The 16,755-nt window shown below is 39.5% G+C and overlaps 1 protein-coding gene across 4 annotated transcripts in view; it reads left to right on the plus strand.

The window, feature by feature from the left end:
- Nucleotides 1-16,755, plus strand: part of ilf3b (interleukin enhancer binding factor 3b) — a 51,382-nt gene that overhangs the window by 17,330 nt on the left and 17,297 nt on the right. For 3 of the 4 annotated variants that reach the window (XM_072564493.1, XM_072564496.1, XM_072564494.1), the window contains exons 5-13: nt 975-1,158; nt 1,461-1,608; nt 6,936-7,027; nt 7,482-7,577; nt 12,707-12,818; nt 13,409-13,506; nt 13,593-13,704; nt 14,741-14,848; nt 15,679-15,884. In XM_072564493.1, the coding sequence (XP_072420594.1) occupies nt 975-1,158; nt 1,461-1,608; nt 6,936-7,027; nt 7,482-7,577; nt 12,707-12,818; nt 13,409-13,506; nt 13,593-13,704; nt 14,741-14,848; nt 15,679-15,884 (1,156 nt within the window). The remainder of the gene's footprint in view (nt 1-974; nt 1,159-1,460; nt 1,609-6,935; nt 7,028-7,481; nt 7,578-12,706; nt 12,819-13,408; nt 13,507-13,592; nt 13,705-14,740; nt 14,849-15,678; nt 15,885-16,755) is intronic. The other variant, XM_072564495.1, reaches the window with a different exon arrangement.

Below are 16,755 nucleotides of genomic sequence, written 5' to 3' on the forward strand. Positions count from 1 at the left end.
TCTGGTTCAGGTGCAACCCGTCCTGTTTATACAGGTCCCACCTTCCCCAGAATGCAGTCCAATTGTCCAAATATCTGAAGCCCTCCCTCCTACACCATCCTTGCAGCCACGTGTTCAACTGCACTCTCTCCCTATTCTTTGCCTCTCTGTCACGTGGCACCGGCAACAACCCAGAGATGACGACTCTGTCTGTCCTAGCTTTTAGCTTCCAGCCTAACTCCTTGATCCATTATTTTCTCTTGTCTTTTAAAGGAAAAGGTGGCTAATTATTTTCTGCTCAGAATTCTTTTTAATAGAAACAAAAAAAGTGGATCAAATGTATTGTATTTTTAATTCAAATTGCCTTTGCTTATCCCTAAGCCATTTAATGTGGATTTGTCTTTCAAATGAAACCTGAAATAGAAGTCCTGTCTGCTCCCTCATTTGGACATAAACGATTCATGGTATTATTTCAAAGAAAAACATGGGAATTATTGCTTATGTCCTTCCCTGTTAATCAGAAATGCTATTGTAAATGCATAAAAATTTTAAAATATTTGCATCTTGTCGCAATTGAGTACTTGCATACTGCTCAATTAAATTATTAGGTTGGTTTCTGTTTTAGGTGGTTTGACAGTGCTCTAGGTTATTTTGAAAGTAATTTACCTTCTCATCAGTAGGAGTTTGGATGTTCTAAATTGACATCCCTCAAAATAATTGATTGCATTACTTGCTGGTATCTGTTTACAAATATGGTGTGATTCCCAGCAATGGAAACCTAAGTGTGAATGTCAGAATCATTAGTACATTTTCTTGGTGAAAGTGACAATGCCAAGTATTTTTCTTTCTTTTTCTCTTGATGGTTGCAGAGCAAAGTATACCATTTTGAGTGCAACAGTTATTGTTGGACCCTGTCAGAATATCTTTAGTGAGAGAATGCTATATGTTTAAATAATGGTTCAGTGATGGACTATTTTATCCCCTTCCCATAATAGGGAACAGAAATCTACAGAGCAGAATGCCAGCCGAACCTTGCGGGGAGTGATGCGTGTTGGGTTGGTTGCCAAAGGCCTTCTTTTGAAGGGAGATCTTGACCTTGAACTTGTACTGCTGTGCAGGGACAAGCCTACTAAGTCACTGTTGACAAAGGTCAAAGACAACCTGGCTGTACAATTTGCGGTAAGAAATAGGGTTTTTTTTCACAAAGTTTAAAATTTAGGCGTCTTGCCTTCTGTAAAGTCGAAATAAACTTGACTATACATTCTGAAGTGTAAAAGAAATTTCGGATGTGGATGACGGTTCTAGTTGAAGGGGTTGAAACAATCCATGGGCTTTGATTGTGAGCCCAATTGTGTGAAAATAAGAAAGGCAATATTAGACTAGCCTGCAACTGGCCTTTAATAATTTGAGATTGTGAAGAGAAGAAATAGAGACTGAGAATTAGTGTGTATGATTTTTTTCTTTCAATTTTATTTACCTAGACTATCACTGAGGAAAAGTATGAAATAAATCCTTCAATGAAAGATGCAGCCATTATTATAAAGAATGATAAAGAGGAACCATTGACCCTGAAGATCAAGTTGACTTCACCTCTGGTGCGGGAAGAACTTGAGAAGCAGGCTGCTGGAGGTAGGATGGGTTGTAGGTGGCAAACTCCAACCCGCAGCTTATCATGTTTATTGGGCCGTCAATATAGCTTGTTCTTTGGGTCATGTCCTTTTGAGGTTAAAGCTGCAATATACTATAATAAGACAGGAATGACTATATGATCCAGTTCATTGCAGCTTCTCTGGCGCTTAATTTTGAGTGCAATGTAGACAGCAAAAGTTTTCCTTTTTCTCAAGTGGGAAAGTTGGTTGAATCTAATTTCAAGTCAAAACCTAGAAGGAATTTTCTTTTTTTAACTGCTCCTGATTGGATACTCTCCCAAGTTCTTTCATGCACATATGAGTACACATCTAATCTTCACTCAAGAATGAATTGACAATACTAATGCTGTTAGATTTATTCTTGTCTGGAGTAGTTTCTCTCCAATATGAGGGGCAGACTAGGCAAACTTACTAAGTGTTGAATTCTCAAACAGACTGAGACTATGAAATGATCATAGAGGCTGAAACTAGAACATTACCTTGCAGATGTTGTATTCAGTCCAGTTTCTCAAATTATATTTTCAATGATACTCACATTTATTGGTCAAGTGAGATCTCTAACTTGGCGTTTAACTGGATTTGAGGGTATGCTGATGAGCATATAAATAATATTCCATGTTCTTATGCTGTTAGTAATCAATAGAATTATATGAACAATGTGTGCAGTTTTCTTATGCTCCTCTCCTCTCCTCTCCTCTGATGTTTGTTCTAACTACTCTGTTTAAACCTGGATCTTTTGTCTGTTGTGTAAAATTAATCACTACGCTGACACTTAGGGGTTCATATGTTTCGCCTGATTTCATTCCTCCATTGAGCCTACAGGTGGAAGTTATCTGTTAGATAAATGTAAAGGTAAAGTCACCATTGTTCTACCAAGCCATAGGCAGCTCTTTTATTCAAGAGACATGACTCGTGCTGGTTTAATTTGAGGGTCACCACACCTCAGGCAAAGGAAGAGTGAGAAGGAGGATCCTTCATAACCTCCAGCTGGTATGAGAATTGAACTCCTTGCTGTTGGTGTTACTATGTATTGTAAACTAGCTGCCCAACATCAGACAAAAGGAGCCAACTTTTTGAACCAAGTTTTGATCAGAATAAACGTCAGAGTACAGTCGCGTAAGAGATATGCACAAATCCTTCATGTAATCCTGTTGACTACTAACAGAACAAGAGCATGTAATATTATTTATATGCACGTCTACATATCCTCAACTCCAGTTGAAGGCCAAGTTAGAAACCTCACTTGACCAATGAATGGGAGTGATCTTGAAAATACCACTTTTGAACTTTGATTACAGCATCTTAAAGGTAATGCTCCAGTTTCAGCCTTGAATGTCTCATAATCTCAGCCTGTTTGAGAAGTCAACACAAAAGAGATGTCTAGTAGATCAATTTTATCCAGTTTTTTTGTTTAAAGAGAAATACTAGGTATGGCAGCACTAGTATTGTCAATTTATTTTTGGTTGAAAGTTAGTTGTGCACTGTTACCTGTGCACGAGATACTAACCTGTTAGAACTTTGGGATATAATTTGTGACTCACAGTGACATGACTTAAAACCAATATATACCTGAGTATCTTGAGATTTGTTAAGGAGTATGAAGTGTAATGTTTGATATGAGTAGACATACTTCCAATAGACATTTGGAGGGAATGTTACATCTCTTGGTGCAGAGCTGAATAAGGAGCTGGGTCATACAATAATTTCCCATTTAATACACTCCATTAAATGAGTTTCATTTTAAACTGGCTTTCCTGTTGGTGAAGACTTTCAAATTAATCTACCAAACATGCCCTCAGTATTTGGTTTTGTGTATTTGGTAAGCCTCAAGGGCCTGCTGCTGTTATCCCTGAGTTTTCTGGATGGGACAGGATCTAATTCCAGAACTCTGCCAGTGTGACTGAATCTTACTGTTCCTGTTCTACTGGATAGGTGCCAGGCTTGCAGCCTTCCTGGGGCCCAATTGTGAGTGATCTAGTAAAGATAACAGGACTTTAGACCTGGCATTTCTCCATTACCACCTCTGAATTGGTGTTGGGGTTGAGGGAGAGACAGAGATTATCGACTATTTCCTACTTTGCACTTCAACGATTTTGCTGTGTTATCAAGAAATGCAGTCAGGTCAGCAACAGAACGCAATCTTGTTATTGTTCTGGGTTTCTTTTATTATCAGTTAGCGCCCTCTCATTTCCTGTTTCGCAGGAACATTTTAAAAGATGTGCTGAATGAGTCATTACTGTATTGGTGAATTTGTTTTTAGCTCCATGAAATTGCAATGCAACAACTGTTGCAATAATATAGTCTTAATGAATAGCAGAGCTCAAAATTCATTGATAAATCTTTTGGGTTGATTAGCCTAGTTCTGCAACATTGATTGGAAGGGGTATCAATCATTCTGTTTTACAGCCTGAAAATATCCTATTTAGTATTAAGGTTCATAGACATTAGGCTATTGTCATTGGATCATTTTTATCTATCCCATTAAAATTATGTTCTGATACTGGGATATCTCCACACGGCTGTATATGGCAGCCATGTTCTGTAGTATATTGCAGCTTTATATCCTGGAACTGCTTGACATGTTATCTTTGCAATTGTAGCCTTTTGGTGGTCCAATACACAGTAAATATTCTTGCTATTTTTAATCTAGCTGTAATGAAATGACTCCAGGCTTCTAAACAAATACCCTAGAAGAATTAAAGCTAAGTTGAGAATTGTCCTTGACTATGCATGTGTTCAAGTTGTTCAAAGCCACTGGTCTATATGCAAGTGTTTGCATTGCAGCAAAAATGACCATTTTTGAGGCCTTTTTCCAATGTTACTTCTTTTCTTTGGAAAAAGGCCACCTGATACATAGCTGGAAGATGTTTAAATAAAGCTTGGCTCTTCATGCTCTGATTTAAATACATTTTATCCATTTTGAGTTGTTGGTATTGTGACGTGTCATGTAATCTTTACGCTGTGCGGAGCCTCAATTCAGTGACCACTTGGGTTTGAAATATTCCATTCTTCCATTACAGTGTGAGCATTTTTCATCCAGAAGGCTGCTGGTTAGGTATATTCAGAAACTTGGATCACAATGTGAGACTTGTTTCCAGGTGACAGAAATTGAAATAAAGGCTATGATTAAGCACTTAATAAGAAGTAAATGAGCTTAAAAGCTCTCATTGCTCACAGACCCTGACTGGTAATTACCATTAGACTTTGGGTCCTTATTTCAAATAATGTAGATTCATTGTGCTTTGAATCATGGCTGCCTTCTACTTTCATCATGTCTGAGAAATGACTAGTCATTTTTTTTCTATTTTTCCAGTGCTTTTGCAAACTGGAGGAAACCAGTCTAGAATGTAGATACTGCATTCTACAGTATTCCAGGAGCTGGGTGACTTAGTGAGTCAAACTCTGGGCTTTCTGCTCTATGGCTTAGGTTCAACAGGTTTGATGTTGTATAATCCAAAATGAGAGGGTCTTAGCAAACTAAACAGCAATTCCTTGTGAGGAAAGGCCCTCTGAATCTTGACCAATTTGGCATTAGAGGTCAAGCGCTTACTTGTCCAAAACCATTGACAGTCCTTTCCTCGAGTAAGCATTTTAAAAGTGCTATTTGTAAATAAACTCTTAATTGCTTTTCAATCATATGCTATTTAACCTGAGAGATTTTGAAACAGTCATATTTAGCGCATGGAAAATGTTGGAAACTTCTTTGCAAGGAGTTCAGGAGGCCATCACATACAATATAAATTTGATTTACATGTAGGCAAAGTTTTTTAATATCTCTGGTAACTGAACTTTCAACTTCATTGGCATGTGGTTTATAACCCAGACAGCATACTTCATAGTTTAAGAATTCTTGTTGTCCTGCAGTCATGCAATTCATTTTATGTATTATAGCTGAGGATTCCATGCACGCAGCTTGTGTCAAGATTTTGGTCTCACTGTAGTAACTGTGTATCCATGGGAAAGGTTAGTCAAAAGCTGTCATTCAGGAAATGTAAATGCAGGCTATTATATTTTCCATTGCTACCATTATCTTTACATCTAATAATCTTGTTCCATAGTTTTAAATTCCACTTTAGCAATGGGTTGTTCCACTTACAAAGTCTAGAGAATTGCAAAGGGTTGCATAAGCCAACAAATTAAATATGCTGTATACTCCTGACTCCTGTTTCTTTTGTATTATGTATTGCTGTCACCTGCTTCTTGACAGATAACTTAACCCAGGACACATTTTGAGCATGATCTAGAACTTGCCTGATTTTGTGGCTCAGTTCATTATGGTTCCCAAGCTAGTCTGAGGTTATAGTCGGTCTGGCCAAATATTTAACAATTTCTCCTTAGTAAATCTTCATAACTGTTAGCACTGATTTCCTATTTGGGTAATACGTTGTCAATTTATTGATGTTTTTTGGGTTTATTAGTTAGCAACGTCCAATGCAGACTGATCAGTTTGAAATTCTGGTCAGTAGTGGACCACCAGATCATTCAGTTTTGCTGCAGTGCAGACGCCACCAAGTTTTGAATATGCAGTGGGAGACTGAGCAGTTAAATAATAGAACTATATCTCATTTGATATTGAATGCCTGTGCAATACTAGTTAAACCTGAGATATTGGTCTTCATCTGAACATCCAACTGCTTAAGCATGCACAACTGCATTGTGCAGACTCAGTCTGTTTAACAGTTTCCCACTGTATATAAAATTATTAATGGTGTTTTTTGATCTTTTTGATATTGCCTGTGGATTTACTATTTGATCACGTCTACCAAGCCTTCTAGTTTGTCAATTCTTTTAGGGACGCTGGACCTTTGACCAACTGGACGCTCTCTGTCATGGGGGCCTGGGCAGTCGACCCTCGTGGGCAGAGGGGGTTTCCCCCGGACAGAGCCCTAAGCCTACTTGATAGTTTCCTTTCTTTGATTCCTAGCATAGTTAATTTAAACACATTGCAATGTTAGGTAATATGTTTCTTCATAACTACTACAACACTGAGCCCCACATTACACCAGTGCAATGCATTTAGGCCACAGCTCATATAGTTTAGCATATAAAACTGATACATATTGCATACTCAATAGTGCAAACACTACACTTCAGGCTCTGTCTACTCATTTGGTGCTCAGGTGTAGACTAGTGTTCTCTCTGTTTAGCTACAAGACAAAGTAGATTCATTAGAGATGTTGAGAGTGCTCACTACAACATGACTTTGGTGCGGAGCCCTGTTTGCCCAATAGGATGCTGCCGCTCCCCGCCGCATGACAGAAACCCCTTGGTCAAACTGCCTGTCTTCTTATTCCACTCCATCAATAGAAACAGTAACGATGAGTGAGCCTGCGGATGTATTGGACAGGCAGAAATGCCTAACCGCCTTGGCGTCCCTGCGACACGCCAAATGGTTCCAGGTTTGGATCTTGTTCTTACATTATTGTCTAAAGTAGAACATTTTTTATTAAAATTATTGATTCTGTTCAGTTTTTAAATTGCGTGTGTTGAATTGATATTGGAATTATAAATTTGTGTGTGCAACACTTAGCTTCTGTCTCTGCGCAGCTGCTAATAAGCACTTAAGTAAATGAGTGTAATCTTAGTAAGCTGGCAGTTTTATTGGGATGGGGGGATTTCAGGGATTTAATGTTAATTTATTTTTGTGTATTATTGCATTGTTGCTGCTTTGTGTTAAGAGTAATTTTGCTCTCTTTGAAAATACTAGTTTGATATGTAGTTTTTGTTTTAAATGTAAAAACTTTCTTACCCTTGACAAAGTAGCACTGCAGATTTGAAACTTTGTCCTTTTTTGCTGATTTTACTTTCGGGTCACTAATTGAGGTAATAACTTTCTACTCAATGGTTTTATAGGCCAGGGCAAATGGGCTGAAGTCATGTGTCATTGTCATCCGAGTTCTACGGGATTTATGTTCAAGAGTTCCCACCTGGGCACCACTTAAAGGATGGGTATGTGAAATTGTTTTTTTTAGTTTATTGGTTTCTGTGCATCAGAACATTTTCTTCAGCTGGACTCTTTAATTGTAGTCTGTTGTTTCTGTAGTTGATTTTTCTTTCATGAGTTGTGCAGCTTGCTGGCCAGACCACCATCCCTAACTTCCGTTGAATTTTGTGATGTTGCGCACTGGCTCCTTGACAGGTGTAGGCTTCAGCTCTGCCTAAAAAAGTCTCTGATTAGTTTTTCCATTCTTATTTCTAATTTATATATCCCTGCGTATCTCATAATGTACATCCATCCATGATACTATTATGGTTTAGGGGTTTGACTCCACTTGGACTGAAATTTGGGGGTGGTGAGGCTCCCATAGGTGATAAAGTTCATTAATTCAGAAGATACTGGCAGAAGTGCCTTGCTGAGTTACTGCAGTATGCTTTAGTCTTCGCTTTTGTTTCATTAGTGGATATGGACATCACATGCTAGGCAAGGATTCATACAAGTTATGAGCAGGCTATTCAGACACTCATGATTGCTCTGCCATTCGGTAAGATGATGGCTGATCTGATTATAATCTCAAATATGTATTCCTGCCTACCCCATTAAATCATTTGTTTGCATTGCTTAACAAGAATCTATCCACTTTTTAAAATGTTGAGGACTGTGCTTCCACCAGCTTTGCAGGAAGAGCATTAAAATGACTCCACATGGGAATTTGTTTTGCAGACGTTTCGTCCCCTGTCTAGGTGACATCCTCCGTGCTTGGGAGCCTCTTGTGAAGCGCTTCTGTGATGTTTCCTCTGGCGTTTATAGTGACTTGTATCTGCCGCTTCCGGTTGTCAGTTCCAGTTGTCCGCTGCAGTGGCCGGTATATTGGGTCCAGGTCGATGTGCTTATTGATTGAATCTGTGGATTTGTTCATATATTTGGTTGTTGAATGTGACAGTCTTACCGCAAATTCAACCCAAACTCTGGGTCAGATATGTGGATGACACCTTTGTAATCATTAAAAACACAGAAATAGAGAACACACACCGGATCATCAACGCCATAATCACAGGAATCCGATTCACTAGAGAGGAAGAATAGGACAACCAACTCCCGTTCCTAGACGTGATAGTACAGAGAACACCGAACAGAGAATTCACCACAAAGGTATACAGGAAAGCCCCACACACAGACCAAGTCCTGAACTACGAAAGCAACCACCCCAACACACACAAGCAAAGTTGCATCAAGACACTATTCAAAAGGGCCACAACACCCTGCAGTACACCAGAACTGCAAAAAGAGGAAGAAGAGCACCTATACAATGTATTCGCCAAAAACAGATATCCCCGCAATTTCATCAACAGATGCCTAAGGGAAAGGCAACGGTATAAGGACATGCTGCAACCCAAAGGACTAGCCACACTACCATACGTCAAGAGCATTTCCGAACTGACAGCCAGACTACTGCGACCACTAGGACTCATAACAGCACACAAACCAACAGCCACTCTCAGACAAGAACTCACCAGGACGAAGGACCCGATACCCAGCATGAGCAAAACCAATGTAGTGTACAAAATCCCATGCAAGGACTGCACAAAACACTACATAGGACAAACAGGAAGACAGCTAACGATCTGCATCCATGAACGCCAACTAGCCACGAAACGACATGACCAGCTATCCTTAGTAGCCACACACGCAGATGACAAGCAACATGAATTCGACTGGGACAACACTACTATTATAGGACAAGCCAAACAGAGAACAGCCAGGGAATTCCTAGAGGCATGGCATTCATCCACAGATTCAATCAATAAGCACATCGACCTGGACCCAATATACCGGCCACTGCAGCGGACAGCTGGAACTGACAACTGGAAGTGGCAGGTACCCATCACTATAAATGCCAGAGGAAAGATCACAGAAGCGCTTCACAGGAAGCTCCCATGCACTGAGGATGTCACCGAGACAGGACAAAACGTCTGCAACACAAATTCCCAGCTTGGCGATCAGAACCACAACAACGAGCACCCGAGCTACAAATCTTCTCACAAACTTTAGACTCCACATCTTCTAAGAGAAAATAAAAATGGTCTCCTCAGTTGTTGGAGGACTATCAGTCTTAGCTCTATAATGTTAGTACAGTAATTCCTCAGGGTAGTGTCTTCCGACCAACCATCTGCTACTGCTTCATCAAAGGTTGATCTGCTTGAGTTCCAAATTCCATGTTCCCAGCCATCCCCAATAGCTTCTGATTCCTTTGATTCTTGTTTATTAATCTCCTTTGGTCATATTTAATTGTCTTGATTCCACCTTTTCTGAGGCAGAATGTTCTATGGTTGCCCAATCCTGTAAGAGAGAATAAATTCTCATTATTACAGCCTACTGGCATAACAGACCGTAAATTGAGCCCCACTATTCTTGGAGTTGCACCAAATGTTAACTTTTTCTTCAGCATGCATAGTGTCCCAGTTTACCTGACTTTCACTCTAAGGCTCAGAAAAGGCATGGACCACTTTTCTGTACTATCCAAGAGTTATTATTGATTAGAAGTATTAGACTCCAGCTGCAAGTAAGCATGTAACACTTTTGACTGAAACTCTAATCAGCTTCTGAACTCTCTTCACACAAAAGGAAAACTATTATTGGCAGAGGTAGAAAAACTGAAAAAATTAGTTAAATGTCTTTGTTTCCTGATTTCTGCATTTGAAATTATCCTACTTTGGCTAGCCAGATTCTTGGTGTTTAGTTGTCTTTCTCTGGAAGCTTCCACTGGTTAGTAAGTGGGACAGAGAAACTGATATATCAGTTGAAAAGTCACAGATCATACCAAATGCTGCAGGAAAGCTAACTGATTTTCTTAAAGTTTAAACTGTGATTTCCACTCCAGAGAACAGGCAGCTTCTGCTAGGGCAAAGAATTGCATACTTCTGGTCTTTGACTCTCAATCTGTGTCTCTGTAACTAGTTTCATGTTTCAACCTGCTGAATTTTAGCTGAGAGCCAGTCAGCTTCACTTGTATTTATGTCCTGAGTTCCTGATTGTTTGCACATTGCAGGAAACCATAGCCACAAAAAACAGCATTCACAATTGATATGGAATTTCATGCTATGAAATGATGTAGCTATCAGGCTAAATCTCTTCTTGAAAACAGTTCTTTGTTATTGCAGTCTGCAGTTTTTAAAAACACAAAAGGATATTTGCATCATCTCTCAACTAAAAGTGACCCCTAATTTAAAACTGTGCCCTGGGCACCCATACAAGAGAAAATGCATTTTCCATATTCGCTTTGTCAAGACTGCTCAGATCTTACATCTCGATCAAGTCACCCATAACTCCTACAAGCTAAACTGGATGTCCAGTATAACTGATGGTACGACCTTTACCCAGTTTTCTGTCTCACAGTGGTATCCAGGAATTGTGACATTTTTCAGTTTTGTCACATCAACTGACCTGCTATCATTAACGGCTTACAATAATTTTAGTCATTCATTTTGATGGATTTTCTATATTTTAATAGTGCATCAAGTTTTGGTAAAGCCATGTTAAAACTTAAGGATGGAACAGATCTTAACCAATTACCAGACACTCCCCAAACAGCTCCGCTTTCTCTGTACCAGAGCAAGATCCAATTCCAGTCAACTTCAGAAAATCTAGTTCTGGCTCTGACTGCCCGTTTCTGGGTCTTTTTCTCACCCACTCCTCTGGATGATGCTAACTGTCCATGCCGGGGCCTCCTTGAGTCACTGCAGTCCTTGGGATATAGAAATACCCAAAATGGTATGAGGGTGGCAGTTAGAGTATCAAGATCCACTGACAGTAAAGGAGCACTGATATAGTTTCCTTTTGGGATGGTATGTATCCTGGAGGAAATCCAGGATACATACATACCAGTTGGTGGCGTTGTCTTAGCAGTTAGTGGTGTCATGTATCAACTGCACTTGGCTCTTAGTTGTAGAGCTTGCAAGACCTTGTCTAAAGCCTGGTGAGTTACTGCTATGCTTCTTGTTGATACTGCACTGCTTCTATTGTGCGCCATGGTGCAAAGAGTGAATGCTGAATTTGTTGGATGGAGTGTGGGCAACATGCCCTGTCGTCTGTTTCTGCTGTCCAGACCTCTGAGGTCCATGTGTGACAGTGGCTTCCAAAAACGCACACCATCCATTGACACGTCAACGTGCATGGGGCTTCCCACAATCCATGCAGTTCAGAAAGAATGTTGGGTGCCCACCAAGTGGGCTGTTTTGTTGTGGATGGTGTTGAGCTTGAGTGGTGTTGAAGTTGCAGGCAATTGGAGACTATTCTGACTTATGCCTTATACGTGATGGAAAAAGTGAGGACTGCAGATGCTGGAGATCAGAGCTGAAAATGTGTTGCTGGAAAAGCGCAGCCGGTCAGGCAGCATCCAAGGAGCAGGAGACTCGACGTTTAGGGCATGAGCTGTCGATTCTCCTGCTCCTTGGATGCTGCCTGACCTGCTGCGCTTTTCCAGCAACACATTTTCAGCTTATAAGTGATGGGCAAGCTTTGGGGAATCAGGTAATGGGTTGCTAGCTGCAGAATTCCTAGACTTTTGACCTGCTCTTGTAGCCACAGTATTTGTGTGGTTGGTTCAGTTCGGAATGTGGATGGGTGGTGATTGAGTGATAATACTGTTGAACGTCATGAGGTGATGATTTGGATTCTCTCTGTTGGAGATGATCATTTGCCTGACACTTGTCATCGCAAATATTGTTCAGATCCTGTTGCATGTAAGTACTCAGTGCTTCAGTCTCTGAGGAATCATGGACAGCGCTTCAAAATTTTGCTGTCACCATTGCTCATTCTCACTTCTGATCTTTGTGGAAGGAAGGACATTGAAGCAGCTGAATTTAGTTTCCTTTGATTACAAATCACTGCCTGCCATAAACTCTATAAGCAGTTCAGTTGAGGCCTTGGAGAATACCACTTTGGCTGAGTGTTGAAAGTAAATTATATTTATACCACAAATATTCACTCATTTTGCGTTAGCATCCAGACCTATTAAGATATGAGCTGTTGTTGTGCTTTGGTTTGTGAAGAATTCTCATTGAGTGTACACAATTAACATAATGGCAACTGAAGTGGCCCATAACGAGGGCCCAACTTTAACCTTCAGTTTTATCTTTAGCCTTTAGAGTTGATATGTGAAAAAGCAATTGGAACTGCCAACAGACCCCTGGGTGCAGGAGAGGCAATGCGAAGAGTCTTAGAATGTCTGGCTTCTGGAATTCTAATGTTAGGTATGTGCCTCATACTTGATGTTTTTGCCAGAAAGTTAACAAATAATTGTATTTTTTTAAATGTAAGCACTTATGCTTTTAGTTTAATTTCTGTCTCTCTGGCCCTTTGCTACAATTGCATGGCGCCCACATAAAATATGACTGTGTGCAACTACTTGGGGTCAAAACCCTTCTAGCAGCATTTGCTTTGACAAACCCACAGAGTCCAAGGTAAGTTGGCCAATTTGAGGTGGCAAGGCATATTTGACAGCAAGGTGGTCATCATTTTAATATAAAGGAGGCACAACACGTTGGTGTCACTTTGAAGGTCACTAGAACAGAAGACCGTTTTCTTGTATTCTGCATCCTATCTCTGATTTATGTAATTTAAAGAAATGTATTATATCCTGGGTGATGTCTGTTGGTGCACATTTATGTAGACTACATAGGTGTTTCTATTTTGCTCTGCCAGAAGTTGCCACAGTCCTATGTTGTGACATTGGCCAGCTGCCCCAATTGTTCTGTATTGTTTCAAATTGTGGGAAGAGATATGTTGTCTTTGTAAACTCTCTTCTTTTCACCTCTCTGACATTACAATGTTTTTGCTGTAGATGGACCTGGTATCTATGATCCTTGTGAAAAAGAAGCAACGGATGCCATTGGCAGTCTCACCAGACAGCAAAGAGAGGACATAACCCAGAGCAGTCAGGTAAAACATGTTATTTTAACTGGCTTGATTCTGTACTTCTGAATTGCATTATATGAATTGTTTTAAATCCTCTTCATTGCTTTTAGCATGCACTGCGTCTTGCTGCTTTTGGACAATTACACAAAGTTTTGGGAATGGATCCATTGCCTTCCAAACTCCCTAAAAAACCTAAAAATGAAAATCCAGTGGATTATACAGGTAGGAAGTATGAAGTATGCAACCCTTTAGTGTCAGTTGTGAATAATTTTGTTGTTGCACTGGTGTTACACCTGTAAAAACTTGATTTATAGCTCAAATGTAAGATTCCACCTTTTTCTGTTTGGTGCTAACTAGTTAACAATCAAATATTGTGATTTCAATTATTTCCTTTTCTATTCAACGTTCAAGGTAAGTGTGTTGAAATTAGTGGCAGCCTGTTAGCTGTCATAAGTCATTGATTGGATCCTGGGTTATAGATATTTTTAACTAACTTATTCAAGTGTGTTATGACACACCTCTGGAACAGAAGGAACTTGAACCCAGGCCTCCTGGCTCAGAGGTAGATGTGTGACCACAGCATCACAAAAGCCCTTAGGTCAGAATTATAGCTTGGTCTTTCTGTGCCAGTGGCACATCATGCAGCTCACGCTTTGTGACAATTTTCCCATTTCTGTTACTTTTCCTCATCTGTTTTATGCCAAATGATATTTATCCTGAATGGTAAGTCTTCCCTTTCCTGTTCTATTTTGTATTCTGACATAGCTTCTTCAAAAATGTCTGTGCTCACAGTTGGAGCTGAAATCATGCAATCACATCTTATTCAACTGACTGTAGTAAATTACAGGTTGCAGTTTTGAAATATGGACAATGACGAGCATAGTTATTTTTGTCATCTACAACACATCCCACATCATTGTACATCACAATATGTATGCTATCTGCCCCACCAGGACTGTGATCCTATGGAAATATGTGTGTTAACCATTTTTTTGGGGGGGGAGAGGAGGTGGGGGTGTGAGGTGGAGAGGGAGCCAAGGGGAGAGTCTGGGAAATGCCCACCACCACCACCCTCCGAACTCATTCAGGCAATCTCTGATTAATTCTATGCAGTACTTTTTTGTCTTCCCCATGTGATACAAAGGGAATTGAACCTTTAAGCACTCTGTAACAAGAACACATTGTGTGTATTTAGACCTCTTGTTATCTTTTATTACTTCTAGATGTAATATGCATTTGAATCTGTTGACTTTTTCAGTTCAAATTCCTCCAAGTGCATTTAGCACACCAGTAAAGCGGCCAATAGATGAAGACTCTGGTGAGGACAAGTCTCCAAATAAGAAGAAAAAGAAAACTCAGAAAAAAGGCAAGTTGATGATGACTGGCTTTCTGTAGACATGATGGATGGACAAATCAATGTATTGCTTTAATTGTATTGCAAGGAATTTTCAAGTTTCAAGGGCAGCTAGGGACAGGCAATAAATACTAGCCAGCCAGCAACTCCCACATCCCATAAATTTAAAAATTTTAAAGTTTCACCATGGGACAAGGCATTTTGTGTACATAAAACTTACTGAAATATTGTTTTAACTCATCATGAGTGAAAGAGGATAGACTCATTCTATTTACACTCCTGTCTAATAGAGAAATTTTAACGAAGTAATTTTTAATGTTCCACAGAAAACATATTGATATCCATTCCTCTGTTGTAAGGAAGAAGATACTGCGCGCGCACACTATTATAGCTGCACAGGTCTCCAAAAGACAAGGATAGTTGTTTACTTACTTAGATAATGGATGCCGGCAGTTGTCATACCTTTTTTGTGTGATGGTCTATACATGTAAACTTTGCTTGATGTTTTCAAGCTTCTTAATTTGGAATGTGGCCACTGCAATTAAGTCAATTAAGCCATTATCTGTGATCTACATTCATAGTCAATGTTGGTCATGAGAGTGTGATGTTGAACTTGAACCCTGGGTGTCTTTCCATTCCCTGGCCAAGATTAAAGGTTAATTATACCATCCTCCCATGTCATGCTGTGTGGGTTTGGACAAATTGGCGTAGAGCCCAGGTTTAACATAATGTGTAGAGATGAGCAAGTTCAAGAGTGCTCCCTTCAGGAATTATTTTGTAAACAGTATATTGGAGTTGTTTGTAACCTTTGATTTATGTTGTAAACTTTATTTGTGACTCAGCAGCTGAGGAAAAAGTTGAACCTGCTCAAGCAATGAATGCATTGATGAGGCTCAATCAACTGCGACCCGGTCTTCAATACAAATTAATCTCCCAGACAGGCCCCGTCCATGCTCCTGTATTTACTATGTCTGTGGAAGTTGATGGAAAAACCTATGAAGCATCAGGGCCATCTAAAAAAACTGCAAAGCTACATGTAGCAGTCAAGGTATGTATTGTTGTGTTCCGAGAACCATAAAGTAGACATTATGGAATTACAGAGAATTTATTGTATTCTTTGGAATTGCAGAATGAAAGGGTTAAGAAAGTGCCTTGTTATATTTGCTGTATAAAGTAAGCAAATTTCTTTGGAACAGCAAACTTTTGAGGAAAAAATGGAGTTTATTGCTTTAATTGTTGTGCAAGTAGACCTGAAAAAACCCAATGGATCTATTTTGTTGTTGAGTACACACCCAGAAGCTATTTCCAACACACTCCTGCTGTCAGAGTTGTACCAGTATGAGACGTGGACACTGATCTTTCCGATGTTTGCAAGGATACAGACAGAGAGATTGTAATGTAAGAGCCAAAATTTGGAGTGGAAAACTGCCCTTTCTGTATCTATCTGAGTGAGGTTGATTTGGAGGGTGGGGGGCGGGTGAAACCTGATAAAGTTTCAAATATTAAGATTCCTAACCATTTACTCATTTGAATCTGAAATCTGATGTGAAGGTTTCCTATCATTCTCATACTCTTATCTTATCAACAAGAAACTGAAAAAACTGAGAGAAAATCTTGTTCTATCCTTTTTAGTTTGGATTCTTGATCCCAGGGTTTTCTCTAGTTTTTTACTCAATTGCTCTGCAGTGCTATGTCATGTATATCTCTGCCTTTTTTTTTTGTAATTGGGATTAAGCAACATATAGGTGTATAGATTAGTATCTTAGATGATAATCAATTTACCACATATCTGAAGAATAAGTTTGCCTATAGTTAATGTTTAATGAAAAATCTGGTGAAAGTCTGTTTTGTTCCAGTTACACAAATTAAGCAATTAACTCAATTTTGGTGATAAAATAAAACAACTACAACTTTGTATG

The sequence above is a fragment of the Chiloscyllium punctatum genome, chromosome 46 (genome assembly GCF_047496795.1).
Source record: "Chiloscyllium punctatum isolate Juve2018m chromosome 46, sChiPun1.3, whole genome shotgun sequence".
Lineage (NCBI taxonomy): Eukaryota > Metazoa > Chordata > Chondrichthyes > Orectolobiformes > Hemiscylliidae > Chiloscyllium > Chiloscyllium punctatum.